Here is a 27,474-nt window from a genome sequence, read left to right as displayed (position 1 = left end):
GTGATGTAGCACTGAAGAAGATCAGGGTTGAAGACTGCAGGTTGCTGTGATAGAGACGGATCACTCTGCAAGTTGTGCTTTCCGTGTGCTGCCTTTCCAAGGTGAAAACAAGGGCTCTCGTAAGACTGCCTCAAGGCTCTTAGTTCCACTAAGATGCTGTGTGATGTTTCAGATTTAACAAGAAACTACAGTAGAAGGAACAATCAGTGGTAAGTGTATTGAATAAATCTATATCCGTACACGTAGAGCAGAGAGGCACATTCTGCTGTCTCTGAGTATGTTGCTTTTCTTTGCGTTCTGTAGAAGGAATGCAGAAAGTATCTTCATAGCAACAGACGCACTCGATCCAGACAAAGGTATCAAAGCTGGGGTGGAGGATGCAGTCCATCGCAACTTTAGTTTGGTCAGGTGTTCTGTTTTCCCTGGAAGTGATTTGGACTATGTTGACAAGATGACATGCTGATGTGTTGATCTCTGATGGATGTATTTACAAAAGGTTAAAATTTGGAAGCATTGAAATTCTGCATAGCGGTGATCCAGAGCTTGACCTCATTGTAGATTGTTGTCTTGCTGCTGTAATAAACCACAGATTTTATTTAATGAATCTGTCAATTTGATATTGTAGAAATGTCTGATTATTTTATTTTTTGCTCTAAATGACTCACATCATTAAACAATTTAAAGTGTCTGAAAACCCAGGTTGTAATTATTGAGTAGATACCAGCTCCTTGCACGAGGCACCAGAAAACTTGCCGTTTGAGAGTAACTTGCTCCTGGTTTGTTTATTCACATAAGTGGTAAGGTGTCTTTGTTTATCATTCGGCCCTAATTTCTAAAAGAATTCTGTTGTAGGAGTTTTTAAGGAAAAATATTTTCTTCCTCCTCTGTTGTTTTTCTCCTGTCTGACCTTTTAATGTATTTCAGGGACAGCTTGACATTTGAGGGCAAAGTGTCAATGACCATTTGAAGGTGGCTGGAAAGAGACCGCATCTCTGTTCAGACACCACAGCAACTGACTGAAAACATCCCCTGGAAAATGTGACTTGAATCAGCACCCGGGCTTCCCCTGCTCTTAGGATGCGGGTTCTTGAATAACGCAAAGGATAGAAAACAAGAAACTGGGACATAATTTTTGAGATAACCTTTGGTAAGCAGTATATCCAGTGGGTCAGAGTTTCCTTTCAGTGGCACTCCTGTCCACTGAGAATAACCTTACATGAACAGGGTTACAAGAAAAATAAATCTGTAATATGCAGGGCCAGGCCCAGGAATCCCAAATGCCTCAAATGATTGTGCTTCTTGAAATAGAAGATATAGCCAGGTGCTGAAATGTAAACTTTCTATACTAATCTTGATAGAAAATATATCTTACAGCATCATACTATTTCAAAATACAGTAATTTCGTAAAAAATAATAAATGTTACTTACACATTATCTTTATAGATTTGGGCTTGATGCATAGATTCTGGAACATGATTTTGCTTCCCGGTAGGTATCACTATAATGATTTCCAAGATGAGTGTTGGAGTGTTACGTTCCTCTCTTAATGAATTTTGCAGATTTAGATGTCTCAGAGCAGCATAAATTCTGCTTTTCTAGACTCCAGCAACAGCTCCTGTAAGAATTACAGTACCCATATCTGTATACCCCTGTATGTTGTACACTCTGTGTTTTATAAAACAAACTAATTTTAAAGACCTTCAGTCCTTGCACAGCCTTCACTCTTAGAGACAGTCGTGTAGCAAGAGAGCTGTAACATGGGATCGTCTTTTACTGTGTCTCCCCCTTCTCTGAGTTTACCTGGCGGGCTTCGTGTTTCCTCATTAGGAATTTGACTTCAAGGAATCTCACTTCAAAGTACTGAAAGGAGAACACTATCTTCCATCCCCTGAGAGCATGCTGCTGCGTAGAGCCCATTGTGTGCAGACGCATTAGTTACATGGTGATAGCGAAGTGGATGAAAACTGGATGTGAGCAGTGGTTGAAAGGAGTTGAAAAGGCCCGGTAATATGCAAACCACTGAGATCATGTCAAGAAATACATCTTTCATACGTATTAGAAAATGATCTTTACATGCATAGATGATCATTTACTATCTTTCTGACATCTAAATCTACAAATCTACTAAGAATATTCGGATTTGTAATGTTTTCTTTAGAATGTGTGGTTTTTTCCGCAGTGTTAGAAAGACATGGCTGAAATGCTGTCACTACATGCATGAATATGGAAATTTCCTCTTGCACTAAACCCCTATTTATTTCAAGTGTGTGCACTGCTTAGGTGTCCAAATACACTGTGATGGAGAGATACCACATCAAAAAGTATAAATCTGTTGAAGTCACCCGAGTGATTCAAGGTAACCCTAGAACATTTTTCTTCGGTAATTTTAAGGAGATACAACAGACAAAACCAGCTTTCTGACAGGTTGCTTAGGCGTGCAGAACCTAACAGGAGATGCGACGGTGTGTCTAAGTCAGGCGGCATCCGAGAGTGCGGCCACACGCGTCGCTGGCGGGACACGTACCCCGCGCGCTGGCTGGTGGTGCCTGTTACGGATGGGCACCAGGGGCCCCCCGTTCCTGGCTTCACTGGTTTCGGATTAGCATCAGTCGCGTCTCCTGTCCTGGTGTAGCTAAATAACAGAACTAGAGATAATGATTGCCCAAATTTATATTCACTTACAGGCTAAAGAAGGCCTGGAAGGCAAGCTCGTTTGTGTGTGGGCAATGTCCTGCCACCGACATGAAGGTTCATACCTGCGCCGCGGGAGGTGTTTTCCCATCTAATATCCTACCCCCTCCATCCTTTTGAGGGACTTGTGCCGTTCTCCCTTGTTCGGCCTCTATGGGTATGCCAGTGACACATTTCAACAGGGGATCTTTTAATATTTCTCAGATTTCTGAGAATTTACTTTGTGCCGATTTTCTTTGGCTCTTTTTTACTCCCTAGTTGGTTGTCACCGTGAGACTTTTGAAGAATTCTGTGAGATTGGTGTTAGTTTATGTAGGATGACGAATGCAGGGAGTCATGGAGCGTGCTTCCCTGGGCTGCATTAAGCCACAGATGCAGGGTGAGAAGAGGAGAAGTAAGGAAGAAGTATATTTCCTCCTAGATTTCTCACTTCTCTCCCACGCTCCTTCCTGTAACTTGCCTTTTGGACGATCTTCCTCAGTATTCTCCAGTCCTTGTACTCTGTTCTTGGTCCCCTCCTTTTCCCTCTTCTCTCTGGGTAACTTCACCCAAAGTTCAGCTCCTCGCTGTGCTCATGACTCAGAGATCTTGCTCTCTATTTCTTTCTTGTCTCTTTATTCAAATTAAAATCCAAGCTTCTCTGAGATCTCCTTGTACCTGAAAACTGGGTAAAGTTAAAAAAACCCACAGGATGTTCCTTGCACAAACCCTCCTGCGCAAGACCGTGGCATGATGCTGTGCCGTTCTGTGGACGTGGAGACTGGCGCTGGGTGGGTTGGCGGGTCTGTACGGGACACCGTGGCGCGCCGCGGGTCGTGTCCCCAGCGCGGTGCGGTTTTGTCCGTGGGGGAACGGGCCCCGTCAGCCATCTGCCACCTGCGGCCGTGACCGCTAAGAAGAGCTCCAGTGGCTGCCTCGCCGCTCGCCCCAATACCCCGAAGGGTCTTTGGGTGAGGGGCTACGGATGCACGCTATGAGCAGGCGTTGTGGCTGCGGTTTGCGTGTTTGAAGGCCGTGGAAATGAGCGTTTCCTTAAGCACACAAAAGGATGGGCCTAGCAGCACGCCAAGTGGCTCCTCGGATGCATAAAGCATTTCGTGAGGGGAAAGGAAAAAAGAAAATGCAGATCTTTAACTCGAGCACCTGGTGCTTATTTCTTTACACAGCTAACTGCTGGGAGTTGTTGGACTGACTGTAGGTAAACTGCGGGCAGAGGAAAAGGGAGACTGTGGTTTCCTTTGGAAGAAGCAGTCCTTTACCCGAAAGAAGTTTGAAAATCAGTAACTGTACTTCAGAGCTGAATGCTAGTACCTTTCAAACGAATGTAAATCATACCAACAAAGAAGAGGAGGCAAAGAATATGTAAAGAAATGAGATTGAAGAAGCATTTATAGCTGCACAGTGGCATTCCAGGAAACAAAAAGAATATTCATTAACTGTTGAAAGAGTAATAATGGTGCGAATAGTTTATGTCTTTTGCAAGGTTTAATTTAACACTCCAGAGAACTTGGACAAAGCGTACCACATACAGCGGCAGCCAGCCAGCATGCCCAGGACGGGTAGTTATTTAAGTATATATTATACTTTAAAAAGAACCCAGAGGAGCGCCCGTGTGGCAGCGCTCGCGGGCGGGCGGGGCGGGGCGGGGCTCGAACCCGCGGCCGAGCGGGGCGGGGCGGGGCGGGGCGGGGCGGGCGGAAGTGAGGCGGCGGATGAGGCGGGCGGGCGGCGGGTGCCGGCTGCCGGGCGGCCATGAGCTACGAGCACCGCCGGGACTGGGGCCGCGGCCGCGGCGGCGATGGCGGCGCCTCCTCCTCCTCCTCCTCCGCGGGGGGCCGCGGCGGGCGGGGGCGCCACCCCAGCCACCTCAAGGGGCGGGAGATCGGGCTGTGGTACGCGCGGAAGCAGGGCCAGAAGAGCAAGGAGACGGACCGGCAGCAGGTGAGGGGCGGGCGGGGGGAGGTTTGCGGCCTGATCGGTCCCTTTCGTTTCGAGGGAGAGGGCGGCGGGGCGGGGCGAGGGGGTGGAGGAGCCGCTCGCTCGGCAGCGCTGCGGGCGGGCAGCGGCTCCCCCGCCGCCTGGGGCCCGGGGCCCGGGCCTGGCCTGGCCGCCTGCCGCGCTCTGCCCCCGGGCCTGCCCCGGCCCGGCCTGGCCGCCTGCCGCGCTCTGCCCCCGGGCCTGCCCCGGCCCGGCCTGGCCGCCTGCCGCGCTCTGCCCCCGGGCCTGCCCCGGCCCGGCCTGGCCGCCTGCCGCGCTCTGCCCCCGGGCCTGCCCCGGCCTGGCCGCGCCGCCAGCAGCGCCCTTGCCCGGAGGCCGCAGCGCTGGGCCCGTGTCGCGCCCGGCGCCGCGGAGAAGATGCGCTTCTCCCTGCGTGTTGAAATTCTCATAAGCAGAAACCTGTAAAGAAGTTTCTGGTCACGCCGAAGAGCCTCCCGAGTCTGAGAGTGACATTGAAGCGTTCATAGCGTGGTATCTGTAGATACGCTCAGTGCATGTTGATGAAAATCCTACCTTTTATTTTTTCCCCCCCTCTCAGAGAGCTGTTGTGCGTATGGATGAACGCAGGGAAGAGCAAATTGTGCAGCTGTTGAACACTGTCCAAAGTAAAAATGAAAAGGAGCAAGAAGCCATGTCCTGGTGGTCTGGGGATGAAGAAGGGTAAAGACAAACAATTACTAATCAGGGGAGGTTTAGATTGCCTACTAGGAAACATTTCTTCACAGAAAGAGTGGCCAAGCATTGGAACAGGCTGCCCAGAGAGGTGGGGGAGTCCCCATCCCTGGAGGGGTTCAAAAAACGGGCAGAGGTGGCACCTGGGGACATGGTTTAGTGGGCATGGGGGTGTTGGGTTGGTGGTTGGACTGATGATCTTAGAGGGCCTTTCCAACCTTAGTGATTCCTAGTTTTTACTTTCATTATAAATAATCCATCCACCAAGCCAGGAAACATGAAATTGCTACTCTACCCTTAACTGGTTTAGTGATGGACTTGGTAGTGTTGGGTTAATGGTTGGAGTGGATGATCTTAAAGGTCTTTTCCAACCTCAATGATTCTATGATTCAAATGCTTTTATTTACTTTGAATTGAACCAACTTCCCACAAACTGGTAGGAAGATATATCAGAAAACATTTATGTTTGGTGAGTGAATTAGGTTAACAAATATACTCCATTTTCTCTACGTGTATTGTCATATTGAAATGGTTGCTGTAACCGTTGCTGAAAAACTCTTTTCCAGATTATTGTTGAGTTTGGGGTATTAAGTTTTTACTTAAAATCATAAAATCCTGTAAATAGATCTCCAGGTCTCCTAGGAGACACGTGGAATTTTTCAGCTCCCCAGCCTCTGGAATTACTCTTCCAGGGCAGCATTTGACTTCATTTTTCAGTTATTGTACAGTCTTGGAATGTTTTCTTTGCCTCTGTGCGATAGGGTCTGTTCTTAACACTTAAAGGATTTTAAAAAATAGTGGTGAAATGGGCAGCCAGGTGTGTTGCTCTGAGTCCACTGCAGTGAGGTGTTTGGGTCTGTTTGCCTGGATGGTCCCGTTACAGGGCAATGGTTCTGACAGCAGGGTAAGCAGTACTTCTCTGGAGATGCTTTGTTAGCTTCGTTTCGATACCAGAGAACATGTTACACTTCTAGATACTGATATAAAATTTTTGACGGCTGGTAGTTTCCAGACTTCAGTTGTTTTAATGGCATACGCCATATTCTCATTGGCTGATGGTCAAGTAACTCATGGATGTAATATCTCAAAAACAATTTAAGGTTTGCCTTGAATGGTTCTGTGTACCCTTCACAGTGGCCAAGCACATCTTGGATAATTTTTGAACGTTCTGTTCTCTGCGCTTATTTCAGACCTACTCCAGAACAGCCTGCAAAAGTGAAACCAGATGTTGAAAAAGCTCCTGTAAGACAGAGACCAGTCTTGGAAAAAACATTTCTTGATCGGGATGTAGAATATCTCTTTGAAAAAAATGAGCAGGATACTGATTTAGATGAGCAACTTAAAGAAGACTTAAGAAAGAAGAAATCTGATCCTAGATATATTGAAATGCAGGTACTTTTCCATGTGTTAAGTAGAAGGCTTTTGATTGGAATTTTTTTTTTTTTTAAAATTAAACTAACCCAAAAACATGGCTTCTTGCAATTTACTTACTAGGCAGTTGTCATGATGTTACTTTGGCTAAAAATTACCTTCGGAATTTGCAAAATGCGTACCTATCAATAGGACAGTGATTAAAAACCAGGCTTTTGGTGGCAATTTCTTATTGCATGAAGTGTAAAATTTTAAGCTTACACATTGTTTAGTTGGGTGGGGTTTTCTGTTTTTTAACAGATTGTATCCCTGCATTTACGTCTAAAACTGAAAGCACAAAAATGGGTTCTGAAGGAATCGCCTCTTAAAAATGTAGTTTATGTTGTTCTAGTAGCCATATATAAAGTTGTCAAAACAGTCTTACCAGGAACAGGCGGTTCTCCCTTCGATACAAGGCCCTGGTCTTGTAACTGTATGTACGTACCTCTTCGTGTACTGAACTGTTGGTTTTAAATAATTTTTTGCTAAATTTAATGAAACTGAAGACATGCATGGAATTAAAACTTACTTCTAGTGAGCCTGTGTTTATATAAGTATTAGCCAAACAGTTTGTGATGTTATTTCACAGTTTAGCCTAGATCACAGATGAAATCTGTTATATCAGTGTTGAAAAGGTGTTTAAAGATATGTATGGTTATTTTCTTTTTCCCCAGAGATTCCGAGAGAAACTCCCTTCATATGGGATGAGACAGGTAAATGTGTATTAAATTTGAAAGAATATGCATTTCTGTTGCTCTGTTGTAAAATAGGAGAAAACAGTTGTGTAACTGGGAGTAACAGGAAGCTGTCGTTGCCTTTTGTGAAGGTGCTGAAGCCTCCCAAGTTCTGACACTGGCTTTGACTTCTTCCCAGGAGGTAGCTCAGGTTCACTGCTTCATGCTATGTATGAAGTTACCCTGGGGCTATGTACAGTTTTATCAGGAGGGGCAGCTTTAGCCATGGAAATGGTATTGAATGCTGGATACCTTTAAGTACATTTATTTTTTTAAAGTATAGATCTTTTCTTCTTTCTCTGCCAGTTAAACTTCTAGAACGTTCCTAGTTAATTGGATTTTGTAGAGAGGAATTGACCACTACGTAAATTGCCATGCTTTTTTTTTCTTGTATATATAAAACTGTGGCCATTTGTTGAGCGTTTGCCCAATTTAAAAAAGAAAAAAGTTTAATTGGCATTATATTAAATTCTAATCACAGACTTAATGGCTGCACTGCTGGCTCTTACTGCCATTAGTTTCCCAGTCAAGGTATAACGTCAGTGATAGTATGGGTTATTATTAATTAATTCTTCATTTGATGTTGCGTGTATGAAATAGAAATTGAGTATTCTGTTATATTTTCTTTTGCAGGTTCAATGAATGATTAGTGAGCTTCCTTTCTGAACTTAATGTTTTTGTCATAATGTGGTCCTTCCTGTTAGTGATTGTGTCTTCAAATAATTACATTCCTCATTACAATCCTTTGGATTGGGAGGTAGAGGCTGGGAGTACAAGAAATTGTTTCTGTCAGTATAAGAAATGTTAAAATATTGCCCTGGAAATCTTCGGTTAGTACAGTCTAGGAGTCCAACAGGGAAAACACTTGTTTTCAGTCGCCAAAGATATACAGAAGGCAAGTAGGAGGGAGAAAAGTTTGAAAATGTATTTCAGGCTTTCATTTTAGTTATTTTATGTTGTTTTCATACAGGATCTTAAGTTTTTAAAACTAGTATTCAGATTTGGTACGCTTTAAACATTACACATGTGAAGTTCAAATGTGCAGAAATTACTTCTGTGTGGTTTAAACTAAATTTTTTTTTTTAGTATCATGAGAAACAGATGAGCATCTGTTTCTTTAGTTGCTATGACTGTCTTCTAAGTTCTCTGCACAGTAGCAGAGAATTGTCAAAATCCTCCTAAAATCTGTTTTGAGCAATAATGCAATAAATGTTTTCTCTTTGTTTGGAAACAGGAACTTGTAAACCTTATAAACAATAATCGAGTAACTGTGATAAGTGGTGAAACTGGTTGTGGAAAGACAACCCAAGTTACACAGTTCATCTTGGATGATTACATAGAGCGAGGGAAAGGGTCTACTTGCAGGATTGTTTGTACTCAGCCTAGGAGGATCAGTGCTATCTCGGTAAGTGCCGTTTTGACAAGCTGAGTAACTTATTTCTTGTGATTATTTTTTTTCCCAGTAAATCTGAAGAAAAATTACTGCTTTACTCAGAGTCATTGAATGAAAATGCATTTCTTGCTGGGCCTAGGATCCATGGGCAAGCTTATGAATCTGCTAGACTATTTGAAGTTAAGATCTGAAAAAATTCCCAGTGACCAGATAGGTACTGTGCACCAAAGGAGCTGCTCTGCCGTCACATGTACTCATACTAAATTTCAAGCTCAAGATAAGCATTCAGCCTGTAGTGGACAGTGAAGATGGCTTTTTGTGTGCTCGTTTTCAGTCGCCTTAGATTCTATTGCAAATAACAGTTTCGTTAATATACACTAATTAGGTATTTCGTAAGTTTTGGTCATTAATAGAGTACCGGCACTGCAAGCCTCATTCTTCCCTGAATTCCGTCACGGTTTGTATCTGTGATTTTTAATGGATTTGGGCAGTGCAAGTGTGAATTAAGGTAAACACTAATGTTGTGTCAGGCCCTTTAGAGGTATATTAATGAGGAAGAAAGAATTTGGCTTTTAAGTGCACAGTAATTGCTATTCTTGATTAAGCGTCAAATGATTATAGAACCTCACTTCCTATGAAGAAAAGCTTGCCCTGCTGAAAGGGCGCGTGTATTGCTAATGCCTAAGTGGTTTTGTTCCTTTAAAATATGTCCTGGGTCACAACCCAGTTACTGGGTTGCTGGCAGGAAGCTCTGTTCTCAGTGGAGGAGAAAAAGTGATTTTCAGGGTGTTTTTGTTGTTTACATAATGTCTCGGTTCTGGGTATTTCCTGCTGATGAGTAGCTAAATCATAGATCAGCCTTGTGGGATTTTAAAAAAAAAATTTCTTTAATGCACTATTTTGATTTTATTTGTTTTTCTAAGGTGGCTGAGAGAGTTGCTGCTGAAAGGGCAGAAGCATGTGGTAATGGCAAGAGTACAGGATACCAAATTCGTCTACAGAGGTGAGAGAGGCTCCCGTGGCAGTTTTTGTGCATTCATGTAAAGTAGTATCTGTTGTTATTCAAGCAAGAAAATTTGAAAAGTAGTTCTTATCAGAATGAAAGCAGTCATCTATCTTATTTTCTCCAAAAGGAATTCCCATGAGTAGCTGGTGTAGGGAATAAGGTTCTTGAAATTTAGCAAAAAGTTTGAGTGTGATTATTGTATTTTATGCAGTGTGAACAGTGGCTAGCGCCAAGTTGTACTTGGTCTAGTAAGTCCTTTTTTCAGCACTTCTAAAAGGTTCTGCTATAGAGAGAGATAAAACTGATGTCCCTAATCCATGAATTTCAAGGAAAAATGGAAATGCTAAAGGAGAGAATGCTATAAGCCATATTTCTGTGGCAAAACTGTATTTGCTGTGCTTATCTATTGAGTAGTCCCACTGGGATCAGGTAATAAAGCTAGGTGCATTTGACAAAGAGTTTGTAGCCCTAGTGCCATAGAGCAAAAGCTGTTACATTCGGAGTCACCTGTAATTTAAAAGAAAAATCCAAAATATTACCAGCAAATAGTGGAATCTCAATTATCATTGAAGAGAAACTGCTGGTGAGAGATGACAGTTTAGTCCTTTCAGCATTTTAATTTGAGTTTCTAGAATCTCATTTCTATTTCTCTTTACTATTTAATCAAGAATGTTATGCTGCTGTATATTTAGCTGTCATCTGTGCTGAGCTTAGATAGCTGCAGGAACTTTGGGTCAGCAGATCAATGTGCAAATGGTGAAAAATGATGTCTGGGAAGTCAGGGCTTCTGTCAGGTTACAAGGCAGTCATTCCCCGTCCACAAAAATGCTGCAACTGTGGCCTAATTCCTTGTTCCTCCAATTGAACTGTAAGTGAGCAAGTTACGGAATGAGGCAGACTTCATAATGTCTGTAACGACTACCTGCATTTTGATTTTAAGCTTTTAAAGTACTTTGTAAAATACAGAAGAGAACTGAGGCATTCTTAATGTATCTCTTTCAGTCGGTTACCAAGGAAACAAGGTTCAATTTTATACTGTACCACAGGAATTGTCCTACAGTGGCTCCAGTCAGATAAGTAAGTTTTCCTATTTAATAAGAAACTGAATACAATTATGAAATGACTTGACTACTGAGCTGTTTCTAACAGTCTCGGCTCTGTATTCTTTTTTAATTTAGCTAAAAACAAATGTTTAACTTCCTGCTTTTCTATTTTAGGCACTTGTCCAGCATTAGTCATGTAGTCCTTGATGAAATTCATGAAAGAAATCTTCAGTCAGATGTTTTAATGAGCATTATTAAAGATCTTTTGAATATTCGTTTGGATCTGAAAGTAATACTAATGAGTGCTACTTTAAATGCAGAGAAGTTTTCAGAGTATTTTGGTAGGTGAAATCCTTCCTATGACTGTTCCTTTTAAGTAATTTAGGCTTCTACAGTGTAATGCAGTTCTCACATTTTAGGATTGATTTTTATCAAAAGAGGTAATTGCCTCAATTTTACAAATAGTTGCCAGCTGCTGGAGATGCTTATTCCCTTAGTTTTATCTCATCATGAGCTTATGTTGCTTCTGCATTTGCTTTTCAGACATGTTGTGGAAACAGTATCTCCAGAGTGGTTTTGTATTAAATATTTACTAATATTTACCATACTTTAGAAGTCTTGGTGTGAGTGGGCGACCAGATTGAAGCCTTTAGTTGTTCAGTCTTCCAGCTTTATCCTGTAGCTAGAACCAGATGAACATGCTGGAGAACAATATACTGATTGCTAACTATGGGTTTTTTCCAGCAGCTTTATTTGGAATTGAATTTGGTGTCTTCCTTGAGAATTTAAAAATAAACAAACAGAAAAACCCTATAGACTTGGCAACTATATTGCAAAAATAGCGAAGAATGTTTATTGCCTCTATTATTTCAGTACAGTATTTCATTTGCTGTTTAAAACTGAGTTATGCCTTCCTCGACAGATAATTGTCCAATGATTCACATACCTGGGTTCACTTTCCCTGTGGTGGAGTATCTTCTCGAAGATGTAATTGAGAAATTGAGGTAAGTGCATTTTCTGAACACCATTATAGACAGTATTTTGGGGTTTTTTGCTTAGTATGTCTTTCCAAAGATTATCTTGATGTAAATAACCTGTGGAAGAATTAGCCGTGTTTCTTAGCAGAAAACCTTTCAAGGGAAGTTTAGTAGCTTTCATGGTAATTAAAAATGGCACATAGCTACCTAGAAATGTGGGCTTGAGGAGGAAAAAAAAACCTAGTCTTTTTTTCAGTGTGGTGAATTTTCAGGCTACTACATCAAGGTAGTCTTTCTGTTTGTTCAGCCTTTTTTTTTCTACATGTTCTCATGCTTACTAGAGATGGTACCTGTTTTTATAAGTAAGATTTCTTTCAGAAAAGAAATGTTAAGAATTTTATTTACATGGTATAGGTAAAGCGCAGCATATTGTCCATAGTTTGGAAAACTATGCAGCTGGCTTTAAATTACTTCAGTTTCAAAATCTAATTATGGTTGTTATTTAAATTTAAAGGTATACTCCAGAAAACACAGACCGTCGGCCACGGTGGAAGAAGGGCTTCATGCAAGGACATGTAAGCAGACCAGAAAAGGAAGAAAAAGAGGAAATCTACAGGGAACGATGGCCAGACTACTTAAGGCAGCTGCGGGGCAGGTTGTTCTCAAGTTACTCTTTTGCATTAAGTTTTTAGATGCTTCTTAACTGAGAAACTTAAGTTAGTGTGGTATTCTGTTACTGTGCTTTTATTAATGATGTGATAGTGGCTACTGTGGAAAACAATAGTAATGGAATTGCCAGTACAGTTGGCTGGCAACCATTGAAGTGCTTTAGAGTTATCACAGAGAATTCGCTTCCTTTGCAAACTGTAAGAGAACTTACAGCTGTCGAGTCGCTTGCTATTGATGTTGGTGTCGTCCATTACAGTCTTCAGCATAATGTTAGGCTTCTCGAGCTTTGGTCATTAGTTCTCTTCTGATTAATTCTTCCCTTCTTCAGTCTTTTTCTTTGAGAGAGATCTCTCAGTATTTTAGTCTCATAATCAACGTAATACAAAATGTGCTGGTTTAAAAACCAAACAACACCCAACTTCCCCCCACCCCAAAAAACCCCAAACAAACCCAATAAAACAAAAAAACCCACCACAGCCTTTTTCTCAGAATATTTTAATATCCCTCTAGAGTGGTTTAAAACCAAGCTAAATAATTTTAGCTCTCGAGCACCTAGTAGAGGTTGTCCACTTGAAGCATTCTTCTGGTTGCCAGCATTTGAATACCTTGGTAAACTGGATAAGTTGATTAATTGGATAGCCTGGGTGATTTATTTCAGGAACAGCATCTCTCTGGTTGTTTTTTCTCCTGTCTTACTTGTCCTCTGTGTTTTGGGACTGTCTATGTATCCAGCTTGGTAACAATAATGAATGTAGGTGGCTCAGTTTTATCTCCTTTTTCCAAGGGAAAAGCCCTCAATGCTGTGTCTCTGTCTGGCCTATCCTGTGCTCTGCTCATCCCATTTGTACTCCTCCTTCCCTTTCCCACCGGGTCTTTTGAACCAATTGGCAATTTTTTTCCATAGTGTTAGCTTTCATGAAATCCAAGGGCTGAACAGATGAGATGCCTCCTGTAGTCACTGTGAGTGAGAGAGAAATTGAAGGGTAAACTCAGAGTGTTTAGGTCCTAGGTAAGCGATGAGGAGGAGAGAGATCATGTAAGTGCTTCAAATGCAGTTCAGTCATAACATGGTAATTCTTAAACTTACCGCTCTAAACTGGCGATAATCACACTGAACTGCATCTCGAGTACATTGGGGGTACAGTAATTGAACAGACAAAGAAATCGAACAGTAGTGGGTTACACAGATGTGTGATTGCAGAGCCTTATAACAGAAAGATGAGTGCCTGGCTCTGTATGTTAATGAGTTACCGATATATATGCTTTCAATGCCTGTAGGTATTCAGCAAGTACTATAGATGCCTTGGAAATGATGGATGATGACAAGGTTGACCTTGACCTTATAGCAGCACTTATCAGACACATCGTTTTGGAAGAAGAGGTACGCTTCTGTCTCCTATAATCACATTTTAATGATGTGACTGAATTGTTGTCAGTGGCTGTTGGGAATGTCAGAGCTGATAGTTTGGCTTATCATACAGATACGAAGAAGAATAATCATTTTTTGGTTTGCTCTTCTGAGAAATAATCTAACAGTTTTAGATATCTCGTTACTGTTTAAGCCCTGAATTTAGAATGTGGTTAGTTACAGTGTTTATTGAAATGATGGGATAGAATCCATGTTTAAATGGGAGCACACATCTAAGCATTTTCTTGAATAGGGGTTGTGGGTATTAACGAGAGCTATGTACCTAAGAAACTCAGAAAACTTGCAAATACATTTGATATGCTCATTTACGGTCCCTTCTGAGCAAGGGATAAAAAAAGAGCCTGAATCCTTTCACTGACACTAGGGATTGTCTCATAAATAAAACGGGATAGATATCTGGAGGTTTGGGTGCTGTTTTGGTTCAGATTGCTGCATTTTTTTCTTTTGGGTAAGCTTTTAAATAAGCCTTCAAATTTAAAATTATACAACTTAGTTACTTGATGGAAAGACAGACAATTACAAATTAAATTTTAACTTTTAGTTCTTTCTGTGACTCTGTGTGTGTTTGTCAAAGGTAGTACTCTTCATAGTCTGTAGTAAAAGTCATGTTTTGTGAAAGAGCTGTAGAAAACTGTCTGAAAACCTCTTTAGTGTACAACTAAATCTCCATTCTTAATTCCTCAGCAATGGGAGGGAGAGGGCAAGAGCCATGTTCACTGCCTCATGTCTGCACTGTGCAGTTGGCTTTCATGGTTTTTCCACCTGAGTAATCTAAATATGACTTAGGTGCTGTGAAGACTTGAATTTTTATAGAGCCTAGCAAAAGTCTAGTCACGTTTACCAAACACACGGCTAGGAGACTCCCCCAACTTCCAGCTTGTCAAGCTGAGTAGTCAATACAGCTGCATTAGTAGTTATCCCAAAATGTGCCTTACCTTGTTATTGAGTAATAACTTCATCAGAATATTAATATCAGAAGGATCCTGTGCCTGAAGCAGTGACAAACGTGAAGAATAACTTCTGTTACTATAGGTATAATGTATGTAGATTGTCATAACCTGAAGTTATATATTTGTTTCTGTGTTCAAAACCATCTGTGGATGAGCTTACACCTTGGCTGATTCCTTAAAGAGAATTTTGATTATTTAAAATATTAAATAATTTAGTATTTCAGTTGATGGATCATTAAGCTGCGGTTAATGAGGATGAGTTGCTGTTTCATATTTTGTTCTTCCTGTGTTGAAAATTATGCATTAGTTTCTCTCTGTTTTGTTTGCAGCTCAGATTCTTCTAGTGTTGACATGGCGGTGTTTAAAACACTGCAGGGGAAAAATGTTTAGAAATCAATTTTTATTTATTACGTTCAGATAAATATATGTAGCTAACTCTTTTACAGAAAACAATCTTATAAACTTTGTTCCAAATTTGAGTCAATGAGGTTTGCAAATATCACCCATCCAACATACATGTATCGGCGTGCACGTAGCTGGTTCTTTGCATAGCATATAATTTATTCTAACCTCTTTTCCCTTCACTCCCTCTTTTATATATAGGATGGTGCAATTCTAGTGTTTCTTCCAGGCTGGGACAACATTAGCACTTTGCATGATCTCTTGATGTCGCAAGTCATGTTTAAGTCAGGTAAAAACAGAATTTTAAATGGGAATTCTAGCAGTAGCGTTAGTGGCAAACTCTTAATTTTTGCATGTGATTGCTGGTATTGCACTAGATGTGGGTTTTTTTTCCTCTCCTCTCAAAACGATTGCGGTGTGTTAGGCGTTTTTTGCATTTCTGTGGTATTTTCTGTGGTATCTTTCATCTCCTAATGATAGTAACTCGTTTTCCTCAGTGTAGGAGTGAACAATCTGAAAAAGAATCTGACCTGCATCTTTTTCCTTTTGTCCTTTCTTGTAGCTATGATAACTTCCATCCAAAACTAAATTCTCTTTTTTTCATTCTGTGTTCATTTCCTCTTTTCTTGATTCTTCAGCAGCTTCTGTCTACTGCTTTGCTGATAGTTCTTTTAAATCCTATTTATTCCCAGAAGCCTTTTTTAATAGAACACTAAAATACCCTCTGCCTGTCTGATACACTTCAGTTTGTCCTGTTTGCATAACTCATATTTTCATCTAACTTGTCTAACTATGCTCTGGGCTACTCAGATAGTTGTCTGACAGTTCATGCTGTGTACACTCCATAGATAAAGAATTTCAATTTATTGAAAGATTGAGGAGAGTGTCAGTTTATTAAACTTGAGCAATTATTAAATAATTTGAGAATTTAAAAATGACATATATATTACTGTACATTACTTCATATAATTTCTTAAACTTGTCAAGTCCTCATAGCATAATTAAAAAAAATCCTTTATACCTTTCTACTTTAGAATTTGCCATTATGATACATAAACCTGTGAATGCAGAATAAGGAACAGTAGACTGACTTGCAGCATATTCTCTCTATTCTGAATAGCTGATTTTCCTGTAAAATTAAAGTTTCTGTGCTTACACCATATCTTTTACTGATTTTTAATTTTCAGATAGGTTTATTATCATACCTTTACATTCATTGATGCCTACTGTTAACCAGACTCAGGTATGCTTTTCTTTTATTGTAATATTTTGCAACTACAAAAAAAATTAATTAAGCATATGTTTGGTTTTGGCAAACATATAAATGGGCCATGGATAATTACAGGTTTTTAAGAAGACCCCGCCAGGAGTAAGGAAAATCGTGATTGCTACCAACATTGCAGAGACTAGGTAAATAGCTAGCTGTACAGACCAAAAAAAGCTATGCATTTAACAAAATTTTAAAAAGGCAGTAATCTAAAGTACAAATCTGTTTAATTTTTCTAAAATCTATGTTTTTGTATTTGTACGACTCATTTATAACACTATCTTTAGAAATGTTTATAGACTAAACAGGAGTTTTCCTTTAATTGTTTTAAACAATGAAAATGTGGATGTTACTATAAAGACTCGCCTTTTGTTGTATATGATAAATCTGAACCGCCTGTCCTCTCTGCATACTTCATAACCCCATGCGGTGACTTTTGCCAGACCTAGGAGAATAAATCAAGCTGTTTCTTGAACCGCTTAGTAATGTAAATCTTAATGAAATTCCAAACACAATTTTTTTATTGTTGGCTCACAGTTCGGGAGGGGGTAAAGAGAGGCTAAACCCCTTTCAAATCCTAGGTCAAGCTTGCAATGAAGAGTTGCGGTTTTTTCCTCTCTTTTTTAAACAGCATTACAATAGATGACGTCGTGTTCGTTATAGATGGTGGAAAAATAAAGGAAACTCACTTTGACACACAGAACAACATCAGCACAATGGCAGCGGAGTGGGTTAGTAAAGCTAATGCCAAGCAGAGGAAAGGTCGAGCAGGAAGGTAAGAATAATGGGGATAGCTAAAGTTTGTGATGTTAAGTTTCCATCAGTCTTGGCGCACGTGCATGCTGAAGATACTACTTTGTTACTCACATGTTCGGAAGCAGATGCTAACACAGCTGTCTCTTGTTCTTATGGAAAGAATGGTTTCTCTCTTCCTAGGAAACTGGCTTGTGCGGCATTTAACTCATGAGTTTCCCTGCTTAAAGAAGAATAAATCCCTCATTTTTTAAAAATTTTGTTGGTAGTGTTTGCCTTCACACCGGACTTATGAGGCTATGATAAATTAAAGTGAAAGTTGCCTACAAACTACTATCACTTAGCTACATACCAATTTTTTTTTTTTTTTTTTTAATTTTTCTCCTTCTCAAAATACCTTGTGGAATATTTTCTCTCTGTTCAGACTTACAGTGCTCTGGTCTCTTCACTGCTTCTTTTGAAAAGTTGATAGGAGGGTTCTGTGTTCTGTTGTGCCTTTTTTCCTGTTGATGGGTCTGTGTTTCAGAAAGCTGAAATGGCTTTTGCAGTTGAATGCGCTTTAGTTCTAATTCCTTGAGGTGTTTTGGAAGGCTGTTTACAAACACACACAATCATAATGTCACAGTGTTGTAGGGGAAAAAAAAACCCCAAACAATTGTTTATTTAAATAATTCCAGAGTTCAGCCAGGCCACTGTTACCATCTATACAATGGATTACGTGCCAGCCTTCTAGATGATTATCAGTTACCAGAGATCTTGAGGACACCTTTGGAAGAACTCTGTTTACAAATCAAGGTAAACATACGAATCTTCAAACATATTCATTATTTACTTTTTCATTGGAATAAGAGGTTGAGAGATGAACTTAATGCAACTGAGCCTATGGTTTTCTTCAAGTCAAAACTCGGTTACACCAGAAGCACAATATATTTAGCTAATAATTGCAGTAACTTTTGCAAAATGCGTATTTGTATCTAGATGCATCAAAGCCAGGAAAAATAGGATTGTCTAGTGTAAATACAAGCTGAAGTCTATTAACAGAAGTTTGGGCTGTGCTTCCCCGCCTCTCCCCCCAAATATCATTCAATCAGAGGAGCTTCAGTGAGAATGCCAGTGAGTCAAGGGATAGGATGTCTTAAAAGAATTTTACTAAAAAGTAGTTTTAGAACTGATGGGAGTTTCCTTTTTGGCAGTTTGCATTGAATTCCTTATGCAAGTGTGAGGAACACCATGTGTATGCATGCTGAATGAAGAATAGATCCTTATGTTTCAAATTTCATCATTAATACATTTTAATTTTTGTCCTTAGTTCTTAATTAGTGAATTTCTAACTCAAGCTGTGAATTACACTTTTGTAAATTAGTGTGCTCACTGCTTACTAATTTTAGGTAGCCACCTTTCTCCAGTTGCTGTAGGGTTTCTTTTTTTTTTTTTTTCTTTCAGATTCTAAAGCTTGGTGGAATCGCTTATTTTCTGAGCAAACTAATGGATCCACCGTCTCGTGATGCTGTAATGTTGGCCATAAATCATCTAATGGAGCTGGTAAAGTGTTGCTTAATTGTATATGCAAGGAAAATTCTGTTTAGAACTGTGTTACTGTGGTGTTTGTTATCAGACAGTCCTGATTCTACCGGTGTGGACATTTGCAACCCCTTGCCGTATTGTGTAGACCCTTTCTATATCTTCACTGAACAGAGGAAATAATTTCCCATGATACATGACGTTTATGGGCTGCATAGCGTAGTTCCTGAGGAACTTTCTAAATGACTCAAAACATATACATGCACCGTGCATTTAAGTTCCCTACAGATATTTATTTAACTCACTGCTTCTGTACCACCCTGCTCATGGCTGCATCGACCAAGCCTTCCTACCCCAGTCAGATTAGTGAAGAGTTTTGAGATATTTGCCCACAGAAAAAAGTAAGGTATATAGGAGAAAGATCTTGTACGTCATTGCCCCTTTGGATGCTGGGGAAGGAGAGATTAATGACATGTTTGTGCTACTGACTTGTGCCCTGGTATTATTTGTACAAATCAGTCGCAGCAATAAATTGAAATGTCTGATTTAGATGAAGGGCAGTATTTAGACTGATGGCATGAGTCTGTAAATGTTTAGATAAAATTCAGCCCTACAGTTGGTGTTCTGTGACAATGCTGTATAGTAGCAAAGGGTAAATAAAAACAGAAGTGGTATTGAGGGTAAGATACGAGTCTAAAAATAAGCTTGATCAGAATAAATAGGAAGACACACCCAAGCATTAATAATTCTTCATACTTTCATCCAGAAGGACACTGAGCCCTAGTAAACCACTTGAAACAATTGAAGATGGTTGCTGTTTTCTTGGATCTAATTGAACACTTCAATTTCTCCCTAACTTGCTTGATCACTTTCCTCCCATTCCTTCTGACAGCCAGCTGCATTCTCCAGCTGTTAGGCTTTCCTTTGTTCTCTAGGGATACTAGTGGCTATTTCAAGGAAATCCTCCCCATTTCACATGCTGTGTTTGTTCTTTTTTCTTTGTTTTTTTTCTTCTGACAGAATGCTTTGGACAGACAAGAAGAACTGACTCCACTAGGTGTCCATTTAGCACGATTACCAGTTGAACCGCATATTGGAAAAATGATCCTCTTTGGAGCTTTATTCTGCTGCTTGGATCCAGTACTAACAATTGCAGCTAGCCTCAGCTTCAAAGACCCCTTTGTCATTCCTCTGGTAAAGTTTCTAAGAGGAGAATTACACATAAGATTTTAGGAATCTCAGAAGGATATTGGGACTTCTTGAGATGCTGTAGTTTAAAAGCGCTTTAATCTTATTTTCACGTTAATTACATTTTTATTAGTAAAAGATTGCCTTCATGTACTATGAAGTATTATCTTTGCCTACAGAATGTTGGAAGTAGCTTTAATTTTCATGTATGTAGCATAGGAAGTATTGCTGTATATATGTACCTTAATTAGGAAAAGAGAACTGGCATGTCAGTCAGGTTAATGGTTGGACTGGATGATCTTAAAGGTCTTTTCCAACCTAAATGGTTCTGTGATTCTATGAATATTTTATACGTTCTAATTATTCTTAGGGCAAAGAGAAAGTAGCAGATGCAAGAAGAAAGGAACTGTCAAAGAACACTAAAAGTGATCATCTGACTGTGGTGAATGCTTTCACGGTAGGCACATTTTAATGGTTTGTTTGGGGTTTGGTTTTTTTTTTTCTTCTAGAATTTTGAGTAATATGGATTATTCTAAGGAAAACACTGGTCGGTTTATGCTCTGAAGTATTCCTTTCTTGGCTTCTACAGAAACATAAAACCAAATTAATTTTCACCCTTCTAGTGTTGAGGAATCTTATCTCAATCTCAGTAGCCTAATTTCTCGTGGATAGGTCTATGAAAGAGACAAAGAAAACATAAGGTTATAGTTACCTTGCTGAAGTCAGTAATTCTTGTCCTTCCGGCCTCTCCAAGAGGCTGAAGCTGACTTCAGAAATCTTGGAGATTTAGTGGTATATGTGTTGGGGCGAGAAGAGGAGGAAATAAGTGGCCTGGAATGCAGTTTCTGCCCAGGACTGTTAATAGTGACAAATGAAATTCTGACAAACTTAGCTAGATTTCACTCCTCACCATGGAAAAATGAAGTTTTTGATTCGAAATGTTGTAAAGTTGTGGTTTTTCTAGTCTGTGCTGCATAAACAAAGAAATCAAAGGATTTACTTTCTCTCTTGTAGAAAAAAATGTAAATATATTGTTTGTTGACCTCCAGTTTTTGCTGTTCTTAATTTTTTAGTATGTGTTCACTTACAAACGCCTTTGAACTACGGTTTTAATTTTTAGGGCTGGGAAGAGACTCGGCGTCGTGGTTTCAAAACTGAGAAGGACTATTGCTGGGAATATTTCCTTTCTTCAAATACACTGCAGGTAACATCCTCGCAGTTTAAAAAAGAGGATTGTGTCTGTGGGGAAAAGGGGAGGAGCCTTTTGGCACAGCATCATTCTGGGACAATTTTTGTTGTTTCCTAGATGCTGCATAACATGAAAGGACAGTTTGCTGAGCATCTACTTGCAGCTGGATTTGTGAATAGCAGAGACCCCAAGGATCCCAAATCTAATACTAACTCGGGTAAACAGTGGAAGGAAATGGAAAATTTCTGATAGCTGAAATCTCAGTTCGCAGAACTGTGTTATTTACTTTGCTGTCTTCTACAGATAATGAGAAGTTGCTCAAAGCAGTCATCTGTGCTGGTTTATATCCAAAAGTTGCAAAGATCCGGCCAAGCTTCAGCAAAAAGAGAAAAATGTAAGGGTTCGGTTTAATGTTGGCTTGTATTTGAGGTGTTTTCTACATTAAGGTAGTTTGGCAAGGTGGAGCAATGGGCTTGAGTGCATGAATGAATCTCTGTATAGCTCAGTCGTGGGCGTGGGTTACTTCGTCTGAGAAGGGTAGATGAGTGCATGGGATTGTTGATCTTCACTTTGTTTAACATTTGGATACTTGCTAGTCTGTGAAATAATTTGTGTGACCTTATCATGCCATGGGTAATGTTACAATATATCAATAACACCGCTGCTGAAGGAGTCCTACCATCATCTTCCATCTACAGCAGCAGTTGAAACACTATCCTTTCTTATTATTTGGCAACATAGAGCCCAGAAATTCTGGTCTGTTGATTTACCACTACTTACCTTATCAGACTATTTATTCTTATTAACTGTTACAGTAACAGTGTACTCATCAGAATATAGATGTCCTTCTTTATGGACCTCATTTAAAACACCTCATTTAAAACAGAATGAAAGGTTGAACATTTGGATCGATTTTTCTGGGTGTGTAATGTCGAAACAGCAAGCTAGGAGCCATCATTATGCCTATAATTAAAAAAAAAAAAAAAAAACAAGGCAAGCAAAAAAACCCCCAAGTGATTGCTTCTATGAAAGGAGCAAGAATAGGAAGTCAAAATTCTACCTTAGATTGCATAATTTAGACCTGTCTATAGCTGACACTGCGAGGCAGTTGATACTCCCTTTTAAACTGAGTCCAGTGTGCTGGAGTCACCTAAATGCAGCAAGTTTGCAAACCTGCAAGTTACTGTGCAGCTGGATCTTTGCCGCGTGGTGGAGCTAGGTGTAAGCCAGCTGCCCAGGCAGGTTCATTTCATGATCCCCTAAACCAGCTTTGTTACACTCACCGCTTTGCTGGAGAAGCTCTCCCACCCACTGTTTCAAAACACTGAACTCGAAAAGTATTTTGCAAAATACTTCCGCACGTATATACAAAATACACAGGGAGTAGAGAGCTCAGTGATCTGCACCCAAAGAATTACACCTCTGAAATGTGGGAAGGAGGAGAACAGTTGTGCTTCATACATGTGGTGCTTGGTTTCTGCTTTTTTTTATTGTCTGACGGCGTTATTGTGTTAAAGGGAAACGTGATTTCGGGTAGTAAGTATAACCAGAGCAGTTGACTGTTAATCCCTTGAGACAAATTTGTTCAAAGGCACACGGTACAAATAGAGGTACACCACTCCAGGCTGGTTGGCAGCGGGTATAGCTGGTCCCTTGTTTCACGCTGCTTAACGCTGAGCAGAGAATTCAGATACCTAAGTTCCTTAGGTGGTTTTTCCAATAAATTGCTTGAAACTTGGTTTGTGTAACCAAATGCAGTAACTCATGGAGTCCTTCATTTGCAAAAAGAATGCCACTTGTTTTTTCTACTTGAGAGAATGACAGGGTTTATTAAGGGGGTAGATTTGGTAAAGAATTCAAACCTCTCAAATGCAGAGGGATGTCTAAAAATTCATACTGTAGATTCAGTTGTAATCTTTTGGGAAAGGAGTTAAAGTTTCTTGGAATGTCTTTGTACTTTCAGAGTGTAAAACACTAGTGGATAATTGGAGGGTTTTGTAACTTGGGACACAGTTGTGCTCTTATTTCAGTCCTAAAATAAAAACTTCTTTTTCTTTTAAGGGTGAAAGTTTGCACCAAGACAGATGGGACGGTTAATATTCATCCTAAATCGGTTAATGTGGAAGAAACAGAGTTCCATTATAACTGGCTTGTGTACCATTTGAAGATGAGAACTAGCAGTGTATGTGAAGGGTTTATATTGTGGAATTTATTTTTGTAGCCCTTTAATAAGGTTGGATCAAGGTTCAAAGGGGACGTGAGCAGTGCCTTTGTTTGAAGCCTTCCTGTCTTGGGTCACTCCTTTTACATGCCATCAGATGATGATCTTTGTGGTACTGGTAGTATTGTTCCACAAATAACTAATGACTGTTTGGGTGGGGTTTTTTAATGGTTGGGGTTTTTTTTCAGAGGGGTTGAGTCTTTTAAGGTTCTGGCAATAACAGGTGTAAATTCCACCCCCACCCCCTCCAATCCAGTGTAACACTTCTGAATATGCTGAATTTTTTTTTTCCTCTGATTGTTATGGAGTAGTTGGTTTGATTTCACCACTTTGTGTGAAGGACTGTATTTGGGACCATTTTTGCTCCTGTTCAGTCTGATTTCATGTAACTTTCTTGACTAAGTTGCTTCATATATGTCTTGCAAATTTATGAATGAATGAGTAATGATATTCTGGAGTTCTGAGTTTCACTGAGGGTTACCGATGTCGCTTCAATGTCTTGAAGGGTGATTAGACAACTTTGTCTTCTTGCAGATTTACTTGTATGATTGTACAGAGGTCTCTCCATACTGTCTCCTGTTCTTCGGAGGAGATATATCCATTCAGAAGGATAAAGATCAGGATACCATCGCTGTGGATGAATGGATTGTTTTCCAGTCTCCGGCAAGAATAGCACACTTAGTTAAGGTGACTGTTTAATAATAATGTATATGGAAGACTTAGTGTAACACTGATTCTTCTTAGAGATTTCTATGTTTGATGTTACTGTGTACCTACTGATTTATCGCTATAGGGAGATAATAATGTTTCAAGTGTATTCCCAGTAAGCAGTTCAAGTACACAAAGTGAACAAAGGAGATCTACTGAAGGTGTGTAGATGAACGCAGTAGTAAAAAGAACATTCTGCGCAGTCTGTATCACATGGTAAACTGGGCAGAAGTAAACAGTACTGTACTCCCTTAATGTTTGGCCTGAGGAGCAGGCACCCAGGTTTTTGTTGTTGCTGCTGTTTGTTTCCAGTGTCGTAGCGTGACTCCCGCGAATGAGGCCGAGGGCCTGTCGAGGCATCAGGAATAGGGCGGTGATGTTCTCGTTCAGCCGGTGCAGCCTCTGCTGAAAAATTCATGGGGATATTGAAAAACTGTAGAAGCTTCAGAGAAGAGCCACAGCGTGGATTTAAAGGATTTATAAACATGTCTTACAGCAAGAGATCTGAAGAGCTTAATCTCTGTAGTTTTCTGTAGCAAAAGCTGATTGATCAGTCCATGACATGTCCATGTGAATATGGAAACACGAGGATGGGGCTCTTCAGCTAGCAGTAATAAGTTCCAGTGGAAGGAGGAGGAGCTGAATAGAGCTCTGTTTAATATTAGATCCTAGAAATCATGTCTGACTTTTTTTAAACCCAAATATTTTTAATCCTGAAATAGTCAGCTAATGGATGTATAGGCTGTTAAAGGTCATCGCATCCAGAGATGGTCATCTGTCATAAAAGGTAGGACTAGTTTTTGAGAAGCAGCTTTTGATCCTGAAAATAGCAATGTTGAAATGAATTGATAGAGGAACAGCAGGTGGAAAGATTAGGAGAACAGAGGGCCTGAGGGATTTGAACTTACTGTAGTAATGTTGTTGTGTGTCGCTCTAATTGCCTCTTTTCTCCCTCTCCCCTTTCATTCCAACAACCTCCTTCCAGAATTTAAGACAAGAACTCGATGATCTTCTGCAAGAAAAAATAGAAAACCCACATCCCGTGGACTGGAATGATACTACATCGAGGGATACAGCAGTACTGACAGCTATTATAGACTTAATCACAACACAGGAGAATGAAAGTGCCAGAAACTATGCTCCACGATTCCAGAGTGAACGCTATAGTTGACACACTTTCATCTGTATCGATAAAGCCAACATATTCACCTTTTTGTTTTGGTTTTTTTAATAGCATTTATTTAGCTAGACGAAAAACTTTTTTAGGGTAATCTGGTAATTCCCTCATACTGAAGAGCAGTTATTTCAAAATAGTTGGCAATATCTGTATATGCATGGTATTCTGTGTTCAGTGTAGCTTTTTAAATAAGAGAAAATGCAATGCTAGCAATGTTAGTTGATGTATGGTTCTTGTCCTGCTGTAGGGTTTTTTGTTTGGTTGGGGTTTTTTAACCCATTAGGTAACAGATAGATATTCAAAAAAACCTGCTAAAATACTGCTTAATAATATTTAAACTGTTCTTGTTACTGGTAGAAACATCTCAAAAGACTTTTTTTTTTTTATATATTGGGGGTAGTGAGTAATTATACTTACTGTGTTATTCCAGCTGTGCAGCAGTCTTCTCACCAACCCTTCCACAGAAGGTAATTACAGCTTAATTAAACTAAACTTGAAAACACTTGTTAAATTTGTACTGTGGGAGGAAACAGTCTTCAGAAATACTCTCTTCTGCCTTTCATCCCATTCAATTAATCTTTCTTCACTTTCTGTGCCCATCTGTTGTCACTACTGACTAAAATTCCAGGTTGCAGGAAGCGTGGTTAGATAAAAATCATGGTGGAATACACTTTAAGGTTTCATTGCATTCTAATTTTTTTCTTTTTTTTTTAAAAGCAGTCCATGTATGGGTTATACTATATTAAAAGTTTTTTCTTTAAAGTGTTACTTCATCCGTTCTTAGTTCCTGATATTCAAATGCTGTTCTGTTTTGGCCGCTTTTTAACTCTGTAAGAGCGTTTGAAGAGCAAGGCTTGCTTAGGATTTGGAGCAGCGTGACTCGTGTGAGAAATACTGACCTGATCAAACTTCTGTAAGGACCTGCTGTTTCCTTTAAACCCCCGGAGGGCTGGATTTTGGGCTTGGGGAGCTAAAACTGAGGATGGGGGTTTCATTAGGAAAGCACTGGCGGTTTACTTGGGCAGCCCTCTGCTAGGGTTGTTTCTAGGTTTATCCTTGAGGAGCGAAGCTCTTGCATCTCATTTTCTTGTGCTTTGCAAAAATAATCTGGAAAAAACCCAAAAGATCTGGGCGGCTCCGGGGAGGGGGACGCTCCCCGGAGCCGCCTGCGGTTTTGGGGGGAAGAGCGGGGGCCGTGAGGGCTACGGGGACCCACCGGAGGCCACCAGAACCCGCGGACGGAGGTAAGGCGAGGAGATGGCCGGTCCATCCGCCTCAGGATGGCGGGGCAGCCGTGAGGTGCCCTGAGGAGCTCGCTGGTGAGCGGGCGTCTGAGGCGGCGGGAGCGCCACGGCACGGCTGAAGGCGAGCCGTGGAATGGAAGGGTGAGGGGGGAGGAAAAAAGGAAAATTAGCGATATCGTCTGTGGAAATGGGAATGAAATAACTTGATTTTAGCGCTGTAGCTCGGGTTCCTGCTCTGGGAAGCACAGGTGCAACCGGTATGAGAGGAAGCAAGATGGCGCCCGAGGCTGAGGGAGGAGCGGCCTTTCGGTGGCAGCCGGCTGCTCGGCGTTAAGGCAGAGGGGTGTGCGGTGCCGGGGGCGGTTACCACAGCAAAGTAGGGTGGGCTGCCCCACTTTACAAATGTGTAGGTTTTGGGGGAAGAACTGGCAGCACTGTTACTGGCAGGGTTGGGTTAAAAGGCGGGGGGGCGGGCAGGTGGTGCCAGTTTCACTCTCCTTGCTTTTTGCAGAACTTAAATGGTGGCTAAGTTTCTACCTGAGAACGCAAAGGGCAAAAAGAAATGGTAGCCATAGCAGAACCTGGGTAAGAATAGCAGGGTTGGCTGAACATGTCAAAGACAGACGGCAGTTCTCTCAAATCCTCCCCGCCGCCGCTCCGAATTGTGGAGGATCAGGACCAGGCCGCGGTATTAGGACGCCCACCAGAAGACAGGCATGCTGAGGTGGTCGTGGGTTGGTATGCTCAGATGTTTACTTATAAAGTAACGTGACTAATGTGTAAATAACAGTATTAGCTATACTTCCCCAGCTGTGCTTAAAGCGTGTTGCT

General features: G+C 40.6%; 1 protein-coding gene across 1 annotated transcript; it reads left to right on the top strand.

The window, feature by feature from the left end:
* The first annotated feature begins 4,444 nt into the window (after nucleotides 1–4,444).
* Nucleotides 4,445–26,113, top strand: DHX36 (DEAH-box helicase 36). Its single transcript, XM_075716061.1, has 25 exons — nucleotides 4,445–4,633; nucleotides 5,229–5,350; nucleotides 6,553–6,754; nucleotides 7,447–7,485; nucleotides 8,741–8,911; nucleotides 9,823–9,902; nucleotides 10,908–10,982; nucleotides 11,123–11,289; nucleotides 11,871–11,952; nucleotides 12,440–12,580; nucleotides 13,873–13,975; nucleotides 15,577–15,664; nucleotides 16,563–16,618; nucleotides 16,721–16,785; nucleotides 17,274–17,417; nucleotides 18,073–18,190; nucleotides 18,839–18,937; nucleotides 19,937–20,110; nucleotides 20,475–20,561; nucleotides 21,225–21,308; nucleotides 21,411–21,510; nucleotides 21,597–21,687; nucleotides 23,355–23,475; nucleotides 24,049–24,201; nucleotides 25,208–26,113. The coding sequence occupies exons 1-25, from the start codon at nucleotides 4,445–4,447 to the stop codon at nucleotides 25,391–25,393; spliced, it is 2,937 nt and encodes a 978-aa protein (XP_075572176.1). The 3' UTR covers nucleotides 25,394–26,113.
* Nucleotides 26,114–27,474: the final 1,361 nt, after the last annotated feature.

This window comes from Pelecanus crispus, chromosome 9 (genome assembly GCF_030463565.1).
Source record: "Pelecanus crispus isolate bPelCri1 chromosome 9, bPelCri1.pri, whole genome shotgun sequence".
Lineage (NCBI taxonomy): Eukaryota > Metazoa > Chordata > Aves > Pelecaniformes > Pelecanidae > Pelecanus > Pelecanus crispus.
Note: the sequence above shows the minus strand (reverse complement) of the source record. Positions and strands in the feature narration are given on the sequence as shown.

Bases quoted from the DNA above. Each gene is read 5' to 3' on its own strand.
- DHX36 (XM_075716061.1), top strand. From the start codon at position 4,445: ATGAGCTACGAGCACCGCCGGGACTGGGGCCGCGGCCGCGGCGGCGAT. The intron at 4,634-5,228 runs GTGAGGGGCGGG...CCCCCCTCTCAG, and splicing joins AGGAGACGGACCGGCAGCAG to AGAGCTGTTGTGCGTATGGA. The intron at 21,688-23,354 runs GTAAGGGTTCGG...TTTTCTTTTAAG, and splicing joins TTCAGCAAAAAGAGAAAAAT to GGTGAAAGTTTGCACCAAGA.